The sequence below is a fragment of the Miscanthus floridulus genome, chromosome 7, assembly GCF_019320115.1.
Source record: "Miscanthus floridulus cultivar M001 chromosome 7, ASM1932011v1, whole genome shotgun sequence".
NCBI lineage: Eukaryota > Viridiplantae > Streptophyta > Magnoliopsida > Poales > Poaceae > Miscanthus > Miscanthus floridulus.
The window spans coordinates 30,751,912-30,767,935 of NC_089586.1; the positions used below are offsets into that span (position 1 = coordinate 30,751,912).

At 49.0% G+C, this 16,024-nt stretch overlaps 1 protein-coding gene and 1 pseudogene across 2 annotated transcripts; one reads left to right on the forward strand and one right to left on the reverse strand.

Moving 5' to 3' along the window:
- Window positions 1–5,231: 5,231 nt before the first annotated feature.
- Window positions 5,232–10,714, forward strand: LOC136462966 (protein DNA-DAMAGE INDUCIBLE 1-like). 2 transcript variants are annotated; one of them, XR_010760859.1, is made up of 16 exons: window positions 5,232–5,421; window positions 5,791–5,823; window positions 5,930–6,054; window positions 6,632–6,743; window positions 7,153–7,269; window positions 7,621–7,686; window positions 8,092–8,154; window positions 8,280–8,324; window positions 8,649–8,710; window positions 9,194–9,287; window positions 9,550–9,642; window positions 9,721–9,790; window positions 9,958–10,031; window positions 10,127–10,184; window positions 10,272–10,344; window positions 10,452–10,514. XR_010760859.1 is itself a non-coding variant. In XM_066462023.1 (16 exons), exons 1-16 carry the CDS (start codon window positions 5,356–5,358, stop codon window positions 10,578–10,580), a joined length of 1,233 nt encoding a protein of 410 aa, XP_066318120.1. In that variant the 5' UTR covers window positions 5,232–5,355; the 3' UTR covers window positions 10,581–10,714. The 2 variants fall into 2 exon arrangements, 1 of the variants encoding a protein (XP_066318120.1); XM_066462023.1 differs by having other exon boundaries at window positions 10,319–10,344; window positions 10,452–10,714.
- Window positions 10,715–11,463: 749 nt separating this feature from the next.
- LOC136465297 (subtilisin-like protease SBT5.4) lies at window positions 11,464–12,848 on the reverse strand (annotated as a pseudogene).
- Window positions 12,849–16,024: the final 3,176 nt, after the last annotated feature.

Below are 16,024 nucleotides of genomic sequence, written 5' to 3' on the forward strand. Positions count from 1 at the left end.
TAGAAAAGCATTTTGATAATGAAAAGGGCAGTCGGCAACCCCTTTCGGCCTAGCAGCTCCCACGACCCGTGCGGAACAGCCACGCGCAGCAGGCCAGACCATGAGCGGCCCACGACGCGGAGCCCGCGTGAGCGCCGACGATTTTTGCAGAAGAGTCCCTGTACTACGCGATTATCACACGATGACTCCGCGCACTATTACAACAGAGATAGACTTCGCACCAAACACCTCGAAAAATGTCACCTTCGTAAATACAAAACCCCCATCATGCCTGGGCCTAGCAGCGCAGCTCCAGCCGACACATCACACCTACGCCGGCCAGCAGAGCGGGGCACCGGCCACCCAAGCAAGTCGGCGAGCGTCGTGGGGCCAAGACGAGCTCCTAGACGGCGGTTGGGAGATCAACCATGGTCCCAGCGCTCTATCCACGCCGCTGAGCCACCCGCCACGGTGGCGCGAGCACGCCGACGTCCTAGGATGCTAACGGAGAGGTAGAGGCAGGGGAAAAGCAGCAGTGGCTCACTACGGTCCGCGTTGTGGAGACGGTTGGAGTGAAGGACGGTCGAGACGGCCCGGCCACGTGCGAGCGACCAGGGTAGCAGTGCTCCAAGGCGGACATGGCCACGTTAGTGCATCGCCGGCGAGAAACCTCGCCGAAGGAGAATGAGCACATGATAGAGGGGATCAAAACGCGGCTACTGGTGCCATCAATCGAACCAATACCGATGGTTAGTGCCTTACCCCAAACGCGCTCTGCTCTAGCGGTGATCTGACCGGCGGCGATGGAACTCAAAAATTGACCATTGCTAAAGCACGACTATGGCTAAATGCGGGTGGGGCGGTTGGCCAGCTCCGTGACCTAGCTACTGACGTGAAGAATCGACCCGAGATGGCCCATGCGTCGTGAATTTGAACGGCGCCCGCCGACAGTAGCACGAGGGTGCGGCAGAGCATAGCGGCAGTAGTGCACGACACAGGGCAATTCGACTTGCTGTGGCGTGAGGGCGACAAGCCTGCTGCGCTACCGGACAGCGGAGATGGGCGGCTACTCGACGGGACCACCTGGCCTTGTCCGAGAGTGGACGGCTGAAGTGAAACGGCGAGCGCCCGGGAAGGGCATCGACAACCCGACAAGGCGGTAGCTCGACGAGACGGCAATAGCGCAGGCGCAGCGACATAGCGTGCAGCAGCCGCACATAACGCGTGGTGTCGTGACGTGCATAAGTGCGCAGGTTTGCGTGGCGCTAGCCGAGCACGGCGCTACGGGACGTGACACAACGCGGGCATAGCGGCTCAGCGCGACTGCTCATGCGCGCTCAGCAACGTAGCAGCGAGGCAACAACGGCGCGCGGCAAAGGCAGGCAGTGGCGGTCAGCCGGGTCGTAGCCGACCGAGACCGGCTGATGCCATAGCGCGCGCGGCCGCAGCCGGCCAGCACTCCGCGGCGTGGTGACCACGAACACAAACCGGAAGATAGACGATGACGTGCACGCTATTTAAAGCAGACCAAAAACCACTTAAAAGCGCGACTAAGGCTAAACCAATTTTACAAACCTACAGTCCACACCACCGGCTAGCTAGGGAAGCACTCGGCGTGACCAAAGAGTGACTAGGGAAAAAGATAAGAGAAGGCCAAGATGAGTTCGTCGCGCAGCGCACCGGTTCGCGAATAAAACACCGAACGTGGTTCTTCGCGTGTTCTAAGGAGTTTCGAGCAATTCTTGGGGTAACCCCGCTATGTCAGACCATCCTACGAACTACACCAAGCCGAGGTACTCGCCGTGAATCATCAAACTATACAAAAACATGAATATATTGTTTAATCATTTTTGTTAAATTTTAAATACCAAAGTAGCATCGTCTATATCGTCCCTGACTTAGCAATTGACGAGGGACTCGTTAGAACTTAACACCTGTTAACACTTTTGTCTTAATTTTTACAAGGTTTAAACCTCGTCGACTTCAACTAACAACATAGCATGACATAGTCCATACTTCATACTAATTCGTGGAACAAAATATTAAAGCGCTATTTAAGTAGGTTCCACTGTATAATTCACCCAAGATAGCACTGTTAAACACAAATCATTAGTTTGTCAACTTAACGAAATTCAATCTTTGAGCTATCAGAAATACCATGGAACAACACCTATTCACCAAATCCACAGTTGCACTTCGAATTTATTTAAGTACTAAATACAAGTTATATTTTATTTTTGTTTGTAAAAAAAATTTGTTCTTCGTGCTTAATCAAATAAACAAGTCATTCGCTATTTACTCGCTATCGGGCATTAACCTAGGTACTAAGCAAGCTCGTAACACCAGGGATGTTACACAAATATACAACATAAGATTTGAAATTATGTAGTTAACAAAATAACATCAATTTTATATAGTCACAAGTGTCGCCTAGCTCAACTGATATGTGCGCTTGAGAGAATGTGAAAATATTGAGGTCTCAGGTTCGAATGTAGAAACATATACTTTCAATCTTTTCATCGGTTATCGTTGTCATGATTATGTTTTCTAACGGAATGATTTATATACTATATTCCATAATATTAAAGAGTAGATCTTCACAACCATTTTTTATTTCCCACAGTGTCCTAACACCCATTGTCTTGTGTGACGTTAGGTTCATCGTTCCCGGATCATTCACGCCGCATGCTTGTATGAGTAAGGAACAACACGTGTCCAATGTCCAATCTGATTCTAAGATACATTAAGGCCTGTTTGTTTCCGTTTCTCCCAGACACGCTTGGATTATAATCTAAGCGAAGATTTTCTCGCTTCTCGCTTTTCGCTTCTCGTAGTTCAAATCTCTGAAGCGGCTTACCACATAAGCGAGAATCGGTGGAAATAAGCAAAGCGTTTGGCGAGATTCTCGTTTATTTCCACCGATAAGCCGCTTATAAGCTGAAACAAACATGGCCTAAAATAGATACCGATTATTGAATAAATCTCTGAGCCACAAATCATCTAGCAAACTAGCCTTTGCCAGGTTTTTTAACTAGCTTAGTCGCTTACGTAAGCAATTAGGCTATCAGCAATACTGAAAGGATGCGCTAATCGGCGCCTCTGCCTGTCATCGTTACACGGGGGTTCGATGCTTCCATCTCTGACATGATAAGCAGCAATCTGCTCTTTGCCGGCGCTTCTCTCGCCGCAATGCAGGCCCAGGTAGATTGTATCCGCGCGGAGGAACGGAAACACCCGAGGGGACACCGAGAGCCCACCGTGATAGTCAATGAAGATGGCACGACCTCCGAGGTTGCGACGGCCACGGTTCGTCGTCTTCCCCGTGCTGAAGTTAACCCTGTACACCCTATACATCCACTGATAACAAGCAAGTCCGTATTGATCGGCGGAACCTCGGATCGGGCGTAGGGTACGATGCACGAGCCGGAGATCCCCATCACCATTATCCACCAGGTGCACGGTGTCCGTCATCGTCCTAAACGTAAACGGCTTGGGCCCCTCGTCTGCCACCACCAGGCGGGGACCTCCGCCTCCGGCCATGTCCACCGTTACGAGGATGCCACTGGCCGTGACGCCGTAGAGGCGGCCAGCGAAATACACCGTGGACCTGATCAGCCCTGGCCCGGCGCCGGCGTCGAGCAGCACCCAGCGGTCGTCGCCGGGCCGGGCAATGGGCATTGTTCCGTAGGAGTAGAGGTAGACGGTGCGGTGATCCAGGAGGCCCGCACAGCACGGCGTGCACTACACGAGGCCCGTGGTCGGCTGGAGCTCGGCCGTCTGCCGCGTCAGCGGGTTCAGCAGGCGGACAGCCTTGCTGGTCTTGCAATGCAGGACGAGGAGACCGTCGGCGGTGGCGCGGAGCACGCCGTGGTCGCGGAGCTCCGGAACGTCCACCTGGACGCACTGTCCGGTGCGGATGTTGAGGAACCGGCGGCGGCGGCTTCGGTGCGGCACGGCGGCGGTACCCAGCTTCTCGTAGTCGTAGTTGTCGCGGAGCATGATCCACTGCCGCGGGTCCGCGCAGCATCGCCGCCACGGGAGGCACGCGGCTCGGAAGCGGACGTAGTCCGCCACGTCGTTGGCGAGGACGCGGTCGGCGATCAGGCCCGCCGGACCCTCGTCGAGACCCGCCCAGTCCCTCCACCTGGAGCCCAGGGCGGGGCCGGACCTAACGGTACGCGACCGCTTGGCGCCCCAGGATACGGAGAGGGCACGACGAAGACGAGCCTGCGCGGTGGCGGTGGCGGTGGCGGTGGCGCAGGAGCGGTGAAGCCCCCCGCGTAGTGTTTGGCTTCTTCTTCCCCTGCCTCGGCCGTCGCTCGGCTTGGGATGCGGCACTGCAGCAGCTGCAGGAGCTGAGGCCTGGTGCCGCTGCCGCATCGTCGGGAGTCTTCTTCCTTCTCCTCCGCGGCCGCTGCGAGATCTGGGGGTGCTGGCAGGCTGCAGTAGCTCGCTTCCCCATGCGTCTAGCGGCGGCGGGCGGCGGCAGGTGTTCCTCTCGTCCCTCTGTACTCTGTACCTGTAGGCACACGGGGGGAAGGGAATTGGATGGATGGGCCACGGAAGATGGTGCTAGTGCTAGAAAATAGAAATGGCCCGATGGGTCATGAATGGGCCTGGTAGGCCGCTTTGGAGTGGGCAGTGACTCGTTTTTTTTTTCATTTTATTAATATAACACCGTGCGAATTCGGTCGTTCTCGCAAGAAAAAACCCAACGAACACCAACAACACGCTTTTGGTCCCTTTCGTTTCCCTCCTCCTGTACTTAAGACCCACTGTGTGTTTGACACGTACGTAGAGTATTAAATATAGATTAATTATAAAATTAAATACATAAATTAAGATTAATTTGCGAGATGAATTTTTAATCCTAATTAGTCTATGATTTGATAATATGGTGCTATAGTAAATATGTGCTAATAATGGATTAATTAGGTTTAATAAATTCGTCTCACGGATCAATGAAGACTTATATAATTTGTTTTATTATTATTATCCGAGTATTCGATGTGACACTCCATATAATATCTGATGTGACACTTTTAAATTTTAACCTCTGAATTTAAACATGTCTATACCCGTGTTGACGGGGGCTGTACATAAACTTGGGATTCTTTCTCCAATTCCGACTCGTACGAGGGAAAATAACCGCTTTGGGATTCGAGTAGCCCTGTACGGAGTCACTCGGATAATTGGTGTTCCGGATTTTTGCCAACTCTCCAAGCAAACCCCTGGAGCGGTCAAGCAGCCAAAGCCCAAAACTGATTGACACCGTGGACTCCACCTCGACTCAGCCCGCCTCGCCCGCAGCCCCCGACCTCCTTTCTCTCTCTCTCACCTGTCACCGCGAGTTCGATTCCAACCGGCGGCGGCGAGATGAAGGTCACGGTGATGACCGGCGACGAGCAGATCCTCACCCTCGACGTCGACCCCGATGAATCCGTAAGCCCGCCGCCCCTCCATCCATCTCCATCCCAATCTCAATCTCAATCCATATATACTGGTTAAGGCTGCTCTGTTTCGCTGATTTTGGTGATGAATCCGCGATGAGAGCTGGGAATCTGGAATTGGGAGGGAGCAAGGCGCGCTTTAATTAACCAATCTGATTCTCAATTCGGTCACTATAGCGTGATTTCTCGTGCTTGGTGGGATCCTTTTGTTGCTAATTCTGGTGCTGGTGGCCTGGGTACCGAGTTACCCGTCCGTCCGATCCCCTTCCTCGCGTTGAATTCTGCGTCGTAGAGCTACAATGAGCCGCGATGCAAAAAGCTGCAATCTTTTGGCTAAATCGTGTGTCCTGCGTGCTTGCAGGTGGAAAATCTGAAGGCGCTTCTCGAGGTGGAGGTGAGCGGGGCTTGAGATCTCAACTGAGCTCTCTCTCTGAAGCTTTGCTGCTACTGCTTTGATCTCACATTGCTGGTTTTGGGTGTGTGTGTATGTGTGTGGCCAGACTCGAGTACCGTTGCAGCAGCAGCTGCTTCACTTCAATGGGAAGGAAATACAGAACGCAGAGAAGCTCAGCGCCATTGGGGTCCAGGATGGTGACCTTGTCATGATGCTTCCCACCAGTGAAAGGTGCTCTTGCTGCCCTTCATAGCGTATATAAAGGAGATAATTTGGCACGTGCTACATATAGCTGTGCCTCTTATATGAGATGTTCTTGAGAAATTGAAAACAATTTCTGTCATGTTGCTCATGAACATTGTAATGCTTGCTGGCTGTACCAGGTGTTACATTACGTAAAGTAGTCTATTAGTTTCTTGCACAATAAAAGGGTTTAGATTATTACAACTAAATTATTTCTTTTCCGTTTCGGTGTCCAGATGGTTTGTCTTTCTTTAGCTGTTAGTTTGCCTTTAGTACATCTTTATCAAAACTTAGAATCTGTCTTTTATCAAAAAGATGCATTTGCTTTTATTCCTCTTAACTAATCCTTAAGAATCAGATGCCGCCAAAGTACCAATGCTTTGTTTTGATTTATTGGCATCATATTAAAAGAGATGCAATAGCTTATCTTGTTCAAAACTTTGAATTAGCACCATATCGAAAGACATACAGGACCTTTTCTTAGTTTAACTACTAATCTTGAGAATCAAGGTACCACCAAAGCACCAATTTCCTCCTAATTAATTGTTTTGGCTGAAACTCTCAGGTCATCTCAGGATAATTTAAGGATAAATCCTGCTGATGGAACTGCTGTGAACCCTCAAGCTTTTCAACAACATATTCGAGGTGATTCACATCTTATGGCACAGCTCCTTCAGGTAAACTTTTCTTGTGGCCTCATTTATTCACCAAGGTGTGTTAGTTGCCAACAACATGCTCTTCTACATGGAAATCATCATACTAATGAGCTGGAGCATTTGGGTCTCAAGGAATGACCATATCTTCCAAGGAATTCCGCCATCTATATCAAATTGCAGGGCCTTTTTCAAAAAAGAGTTCTCTCTGGTTATCCATAAGCGAAGAATTTTTTTCCCCTCTTATAGAAGAATGGCTAGAGCACCAATTGTGATCTTTAAATTCTTTCTGTCCTTTTTCGTTTCTTGAATTCTGTTGCTTGGACACATCTTTTTCTTCTATTAATTAATATATATTAACCATTAGGGGGCTACCCCTCCTGTTTCCTCAAAAAAAAAAGCTCTTCTAGAACAATGTTTCCTTGATTTGCAGAATGATCCTCAACTAGCACAAGCTATTCTTGGAGATGATACCAATGAGCTACAAAATATCCTGCGGTCCCGCCACCAACAGAAAACGGAACTGAAACGTAAACAAGAAGAAGAGCTTGTGAGAATCTCTCTGTTGAATTTTATTTGCTCAGCAAGAGATCATGTCAATGAAATATGTGATTGCTGATTTTTCATGCATTGATGACTTCATACAGAGTAGTATAGATCACTTGTGATTTTAATCTTCAGTGGTGCACATGAAAATTCGTTGAATCACTACATGCATTTTCTTTTTTAAAAGTATCACCTTGCTGCTTCCTATATTACTTCATTGAAAACATATTTGCAAGTTCTATCAGAAACGTATCAATGTTTTGTGGCTTGTTTTTTTCATGTCCACTCTGTTGCATTGCCAACTTGTTAAATGATAGTGTGGTCACATAGCTAATACATTTGCCTCTTTTTGCAGGCTTTATTGTGTGCCGATCCTTTTGATGTCGAAGCTCAGAAGAAAATTGAAGCTGCAATCCGGCAGGTAGGCATTACTTTTCTCAGGATAGCAAATGTTGCTTATGGCAACATTTCTTTTCTTTCATATATCACTGGTAAAATGACATATGCTGGACATCACTACATGAACATCTACTGTGTTAAGGAGGCTTGAACACACACTAAAAAATAAAAAACAAACAAAAAGTCCGCATGCTAATGGGATGTAGCGCAGGAAGGTTCTTACAGGAAAAGCAGCTTTTGTCATGCATCTTCTGCTAGATTCATGAATTGGTATCACAAGATTTTGTTTTATATATACTGTTTTTGCATGCAAAAAGCTTTATTCTGTCTCAAATCTTGCCTGTAATTTATTTTATCTTCCTCATCCACCTGTTCAAATTTTTTCGATCAAATATTTGATATTGTTGTTAATCTTTCAATATTTCAGAAAGGCATAGATGAAAATTGGGAGGCTGCATTAGAGCACAATCCTGAATCATTTGCCCGAGTGGTGTGTTTTACTCTCAGGATCTTCCTCTTATTTTGTCAATTCTCCTGAAAGAGTATTCTCCTACTCAAATGTTTTATTATTTGTAGTATTTGTTAATCATTGACATTTTTTTGTTGTTGTGCCAGGTAATGCTATATGTGGATATGGAGGTCAATGGTGTACCTTTGAAGGTATTAAACTGTTTCATACATATATTTGCATGTAATCAGTTGAGTCCCACTGTTCTTAGAACATTGTTTTTGTATGAGATTCTAAATATAAGAAAACTAGCATATACTTTGCTGGTTACTTCTATTGAATTTGGTGTTCATCTAACTGATAGGATTATGTATCAACTGTAAAATGTTTATCATGATATTAACTTTTGCTTGTTAGGTCTTCTCTTTACAAACCTGTATTATTAGGATATATCAATAATTGTGGTTTACACAATATTTGATTGCTTCCTGCTGATTGTTTTGGTTAGGTTTTCTTAACTCTTCTTTCATCTGCAGGCTTTTGTTGACAGCGGGGCGCAATCGACTATCATATCAAAAAGTTGCGCTGAACGTTGCGGGTATGATTATAATTTAGTTGATTTGAGCTGTTTAGGTTTTATATTTGCAGCACTATGATTTTTGTGATTTTCAGCATGGAGAACAGTGATATTAGGTAGCAATCTTTGTTTATCAAGTACTCCCTCCGTCCCAAAATAAATCAATTCCTAGAATCGTCCTTAGCCAAACTATCTTATGTTTGACCAACCTCATAGGAAAGGGTATGTGACACCAAATAAGTACATTGTGAAAATATATTTCATGATGTATCTAGTGATACCAATTTGGTGTCATAAATATTGGTGCACTTTTCTATAAATTTGGTCAAACTCAAAATAGTTCGACTTAGGACAACTCTACAAGTTGATTTATTTGGGGCGGGAGGAGTATGGGCAAACTTTACAGTTTGAATAATAAAAAATAATCATTCTATATTTACAGTAAACTGAAATATGCAGCTTGGAGTATGTAAGATACATCACATACTGTAATGCATTGTGCAGGTTGCTGAGGCTTCTTGATCAGCGGTTCCGAGGGGTTGCTGTTGGAGTTGGTCAATCAGAGATACTGGGAAGAATACATGTAGCCCCAATAAAGGTATCACTGGTTTTACAAAATTTCATTTGAGAATGGCTGCAGTATATATGCAATTTGAAGAGTGTTGTTACCAAATCCATCTCACGAGAAGAAAAAATAAATTAAATTTTTTCTTACTTGAGATGGTTGAAGAAAGACAAACTCCCATATTTTGTAGAAGCCATGTGAAAACTCCTTGGAATAAACATACTTTAGCTTCGATGTTTATGAAACTCTTGATACGTTATACAATTTAGTTCAACTAACAGCTCAGATTTGGCAGATTGGGCATCAATTCTATCATTGTTCTTTCACCGTATTGGATGCCCCGAATATGGAATTCCTATTCGGGCTTGATATGCTGCGAAAACATCAGGTAATTGAATGGGTAATTTTTGGACCAGGTCATGCATCTGACATGATTGTGCCTCACGCTTTTCATGGTCCTATGCAGTGCATGATTGACCTAAAGGACAATGTTCTTAGAGTGGGAGGTGGTGAGGTTTCAGTGCCCTTCTTACAAGGTCAGCGGATTTATTATTGGCCACTTGTTTACAGTTTCTTCTAGCTGTAGTTCTTGAGAAGGCTAGAATGTTAGATATATATATTCTTTGTGTTGTACATTGATCTGTCTATTCACATATTGAGTTTGTAATTGAATTCACCAATCAATCTACCATTGTATCTTCAGAGAAAGACATCCCTGCACACATACATGATGAAGAGAAATTGTCTAAATTAGCATCTCTCGGCCAAGCAACTGGAGTAAGCAAACTCGACCATTGCATGATGCAACTTTATTTTTTCTTCAACTATAGTATTTACCATTTGCATATCCTTATTTGCTTTGAATAATTAAGGAATCATCAAGAGCGCGTGAGGGTACTCCCAATGCGCCACAACAAACCCCTCCTTCAGGTTACTGCTTTTTTCACTATTATTATTGCTTCTATATGTTCCATGCACTTGTGATCTTCTGATAACTGCGAACTAATTTAAAACCAGTAACCGTGAGCTAACTTCAAAACCACTATCATTCATTTTACTCGTAGGAGCTCCAGTTGCAAACCCTCCACAGGTGAAGTTAAAAACACCTTTCTATATCGTTTTTCCGATGGTCACATTTGTGTTTTAATGAATTATACTTTTTATTATCCTAATTGTCTCTGAAACTCTTGTTAGCAGGGAGGAGATTTTGAAGCGAAAGTCACGAAGCTTGTGGAGCTTGGTTTTGACAGGGCATCTGTAATACAAGCGCTCAAGCTGTTCAACGGGAATGAGGAGCAAGCTGCTGCATTCTTGTTTGGTGGTTAGACTCGTGAGAGCAACCGTTTCTGGCTTTCTGTTTGCTGAACCCTTTCCAGGGTTGAATATTTGATATGAAAGTGATTAAAGAACTAGGACACTGTTTGGCCAGTTAAAGGGCTTACTTTTAGATACGCTTCATATTTTCTCTTGTTTCTGAGAACAAACACTTGTTTTCTGTACATGATACATAGACTGATAGACACTTGAATGCAGACAAAACTGTGAAGATTTCTCCTCTTATTAAACTGGCGGTTTGGGGGCTTTAAGTGAGAAAGAACTAGCCAAAAAAAAAAAAAAAGACAAACCACATCTACTGTACCGATCAATTTTAAACCACACCTACTGTGCCCATCAATTTTGAATGATGACCGGAGATAGTGTACAGTACTGAGAAGTTTCACTAGTTAAAGTTGGGTTACAAAGTGGAAAGCTTAAAATTCCAAGTCAAAAGTTTGATTTGTCGAACTTAATGTTTGAAATTCTGAGATATAAAAAAATTAAATTAAGTTGAATGTGTACCGTTTCTGAGTCCAAAAATTGGGTTACAAAGTGGAAAGCTTAAAATTAAAAGTCAAACGTTTGATTTTTCTGTTTGAATTTCTGAGAAACTTATAAAAGATTAAAATTAAGTTGAATGTGTACCCTTTCTGAGTCCAGAAGGGTTTTTTACTAGTCTGTTAAACAGCGAGAGTTCATTATTAGCAAATTTCTACAGTTCTACACAAATTTAGTTTTTTTTTTTTTTTGTTACAGAGTAGAAACAACTTGCTTATATAATTATATAATTTATTGAATCAGAGGCCAAGTTCTCAGCCTCAGTTTTAACAAAATCAAACTAATGCATCCTCTCTACACCTGCTTCCTATAAAACCCTACACCATGAGCTCATCTAAGCCGCCTTGACCACAAGAGGGCTCCTCACGAACTGCCTCCCGTTCGTCCAAACGAGCGCTCCGAACGAGTAGCCCTTGGCGAGCGCGGCGTCCTTCACCTTGAATTGCACCTCGAAACCCTTCTCCTCCCCCTTGGCGCTGAACTTGAGCACCGAGGGGTTCACCAGCACGGAAACGCCGGCGGGCTCGACCACGAAGGATCTGTACGTGCCGGGCTTGCCGACGTTCTTGACCCTGCGCCGCGCCGTGGCGCCTGCCGAGGTGACGTTGACGACGGTGATGGACGGGTAGTTGAGGTCCGTGATGCGGTGGGGCACCACGCCGCTGGGGCACGTGTAGGGCGCGCCGTTGAACTTGGCCATCACCGTTGCGTTGTACTTGAGCGCGCAGAGGAAGTCGAGGTAGTCCTTGTCGCCGAGGTCGTAGACGAGGCCCGGGTTCAGGGCATGGGTGGGGTAGATGTGTCCGGCGCCGTAGCCGAAGGGGCTCGACGACCGGGACGAGGAGTTCAGGATGAGCTCTCCCTTGTTGTCCACCTCAATCGCTGCGTGTTCATGCGAAACGACCGTCAGCGTCCAACCAACGTAACGTACGTACGTCCATGGCGAAGTGGCGGCTTACCTGTGGTCATGATGGCCGACTTGATGGCGGCGGGGCTCCATTATTCCGGGTGGAGCGTGCTGCGGAGACCGACGACGCCGGAGACGCGTGCGGGCACGACATGGACGTGCCGGACTCCGAGTTGAAGGCCACGCGCCGCGGGTCGAAGGCGAGGTCCGTCGGCGAGTTGGCGCGCGTCCACGCGGCGATCACGCTCACTCCGGGCGCCGTGATGTCGGGCTGCAACACAGGAGAAACATCAGTCAAGCCGTTCGCCGCCACAGGAGAGCTTCGTTCAAGGATGGATCGGTCAGTCAAGAACCTTGCATTGAGGATCTCTGGAGTGATGGTGTTGGGCCCCTGCGACGAGAAGGCGGCCATGAACGGCGCCGGCTTCGTGCCAAGGACAGTAGCCGGCTTAGTGATGAAGCCGGTCGGATTCCTGTCAGGTGACATGACAGCAGCAACAGTGTCAATGCCTCCTCCCTCACAAGGAAGAAACTTTGAGCGAGGCTGGCGGCAGGAATGAAACGACTGCTTACTTGGTGGAGTTGAGGTAGGAGTAGAGGTGCAGGCCGTCGCTATACTTAATGTGCGTGGCCGGGAGCAGGCGCGCGTCGGCGATGATCTCGTTGCCGGTGGTGACGTCGTTGGCGAGCACCATCCCGACGCCGCCGGCCTGCTTCACCGCCTCGCCCTTGGCCACCCGGGGGTTGATCCCGCGCAGGCACACCACGATCTTGCCCTTCGCCTTCGCTGGGTCCAGAGCCCCGATCATGCACAGCTGCCTGCACACCATTAATCATCACAATTTATATAAGTAATAAACATCAGCAAAAGTATCATCACTGGTGAATGGTGATCATTTGGCGACTGTACGGTGATGATAGGACTTGATGCTCTATCGGCGTTACTGCGTAGGTTATAGGGGTGGAAGAGGGGAGGACGTGGTCTGTACTCTCGACGCCGGCGAGAGTGCGGCACTGTTCACGCGCGACAACAGCAGGAGGCGGCTAGGGTTAGGAAATCTTGGCTCCCTTCAGGAAGCCGGAAACAATTCTGTTTCTGCTTAATCCAATCTCAAAGTCTTTACAAGTATTTATACTTCTCTCTAATAATAATAAGAATAAATAAAATAACTATGGGCTTTTAGGCCCCTAGGCCCCCCTGGCCAGCGTCCCCTAGCCAGTCATGGGCCTACGCCTTGTATAATGGGTGTCAGTCATAACATTTCTCCCCGCCTACGCAAACAGCTTGTCCTCGAGCTGGAAGTCGGGGTAGAGGGTGCAAAACTCATCGACGGACTCCCATGTTGCCTCCTCCTCGGAGAAGCTGCGCCACTGGATGAGTACGTGCCAGGCACCCCGGCGTTGCTGAGCCCGGAGCGCCTTGGCAGGAGCTGGCAGCAGCCGACTGTCTAGGGTCGGCTCAAGGATGCCCAGCGCTGCTGGCGAGTCCCCTTTGTGGTGCTTGAGCAAGCCCACGTGGAAGACATCATGTAAACGAGCACCCTCTGGCAGCTGCAGACGGTACGCCACCCGGCCGATGCATTCCAGGACGCGGAAGGGCCCTGCGTAGCGGGGACCGAGCTTGCCTTTGGCGCCCGGCTCGAGGGACTGCGCCATGCGGTGCAGCAACCGCAGCCAGACCCAATCACCCACTTGGAACTCCACATCGCGATGCCCTGCATCATAATACCTCTTGGACAGCTGCTGGGCCTGCAAAAGACGTTGGCGAACCTCTGCCAGGACCTCATCCCGGGATCATAGAAGAGCATCAGCAGCCTCCGTACGCGCCGTCCCTGGCGTGTAGGGCAACATTGGCGGAGGAGGCCGACCGTAGATGGCCTCGAAGGGAGTGGCGCGCAGGGCGGTGTGGAAGGAGGTATTATAGCAATACTCCGCCCACGAGAGCCAGTCCACCCATGCACGTGGGCGATCGCCCATCACACAATGCAAGTACATGGCGATGACCTTGTTGACCACCTCAGATTGGCCATCTGTCTGCGGGTGGAACGCCGTACTCATGCGGAGTTTAACGCCGGCCATCCGGAAGAGATCCCGCCACATGTGCCCGGTAAACACAGGGTCCCGGTCACTGACAATGGACAGCGGGAAACCATGAAGGCAGACAATGTCATCAAAGAAGGCCCGGGCGACGGTCGTGGTGGTGTAGGGGTGGCCGAGCGCGATGAAGTGGGCGTACTTGGAGAAACGATCCACCACAGTGAGAATGACGGACTTGCCACCGACCTTGGGCAGCCCCTCGATGAAGTCCATCGAGATGTCAGCCCACACTTGGGATGGCACCTCGAGGGGCTGCAGCAGCCCTGCCGGTTGCAACGTCTCCGTTTTGTTCTTCTAGCAGGTGGTGCAAGAACGCACCCAATCTTGAACCAACACGCGATCCTGTGGAATGTAGAAATCGGCGTGGAGGCGATGGAGGGTCTTCTGGACTCCCTCATGGCCAGCCGAGTGCGCCAGGAGGAGCACCTAGTGGCACAGGTCCCCATGGTCCGGTACAAAGATGCGGGACCCATGGAGAAGGAGCCCGTCATCGAGGTGCCATGGCTCCGAGAGCTCGCCAGCCCGGAGCTGCTGGCCATCGGGCGCGGTCGTTGTTGCCCGCCTGATGTCATCCAGGAGGGCGAAGGTCGGCCCGGAGAGGGCATGAACAGCCATAGTCTCCCCCGCCATGGTGGCCATGGCCCCCTCCTTTGCATCCCGGCGAGACAGAGCATCCGCCACAGTGTTCAGAAGCCCTAGGCAGTACTCCACAGAGAAGTCGAAGCCAAAGAGCTTGCTGATCCATTGGTGTTGTGGAACGGTGGATAGGCACTGATCAAGCAAACATTTGAGACTATAGTGGTCCCACAAGTATGGACGCTAATGGCACACTTCCTGCACCAGGCCGATCAGCTCCCGCTCATACGCTGCAACCTTCAAGTGCCGGGCAACAAAGGGCTTGCTGAAGTAGGCGAGGGGTCTCGCGCCCTGATGTAGGACAGCACCGAACCCCACACCCAATGCGTCACAGTCGACGACAAAGGTCGTGGCGAAGTCCAGCATCTGGAGAATGGGCCCTGTGGTCAAGGCGCTCTTGAGCGCCTCGAATGTTGCTGCTGCGTTGTCGTCCCATGCAAACACGTCTCATCGTAAGAGACGTGTGAGCGGTGCTGCGATGAGGCCGAAGTCCCGGATGAACTTCCGGTAGTAGCCCGCGAGGCCTAAGAAGCCACGGAGGCCCCAGGAGGAGCATGGCATCGGCCATGCCGCAACGGCGGCGACCTTGTCGGCGTCCATGGCGACGCCGCCCTCGGAGATCACATGGCCTAGATAGGCCACCGATGTCGCTCCAAATGAGCATTTGGAGCGCTTCAGGTGAAGATGATGTGCCCGCAGCGCATTGAGGATGATGTTGACGTGCTGCAGGTGCTCAGACCACGAAGAGTTGTAGATCAAAATATCGTTGAAAAATACCAGCATGAACCTCAGTAGGTAGGGTTGGAGCACATCGTTCATCAAAGCATGGAAAGTTACTGGGGTGTTGGAGAGCCCAAATGGCATCACTAGGAACTCGTAGTGGCCATGATGCATGCGGAAGGCAGTCTTGTCGATGTTGTCGGAATGCATCCGCACCTGATGATACCTAGAGCGCAGATCGAGCTTGGTGAAGAAGCGAGCGCCATGGAGCTCGTCAAGCAGCTCATCCACCACCGGAATCGGGAACTTGTCCTTAGAAGTCTTGGCATTGAGGGCGCGGTAGTCGATGCAGAAGCGCCAATACTTGTCCGCCTTCCATACCAGCAAGACGGGTGCGGAGAACGGAGAGGTGCTCGGCCGGATGATGCCCTGGGCGAGCATGACCGCACATAGTCGTTCCAGCTCATCCTTCTACAGCTAGGGGTAGCAGTACGGGCGCACCACGACTGGGGCGGTGCTAGGCAACAGGTGGATG

Coding starts and splice junctions, on each gene's coding strand:
- LOC136462966 (XM_066462023.1), top strand. CDS start 5,356: ATGAAGGTCACGGTGATGACCGGCGACGAGCAGATCCTCACCCTCGAC. Junction 10,032..10,126: donor CTCTCGGCCAAGCAACTGGA/GTAAGCAAACTC, acceptor TGAATAATTAAG/GAATCATCAAGAGCGCGTGA. Junction 10,185..10,318: donor ACAACAAACCCCTCCTTCAG/GTTACTGCTTTT, acceptor TTTTACTCGTAG/GAGCTCCAGTTGCAAACCCT.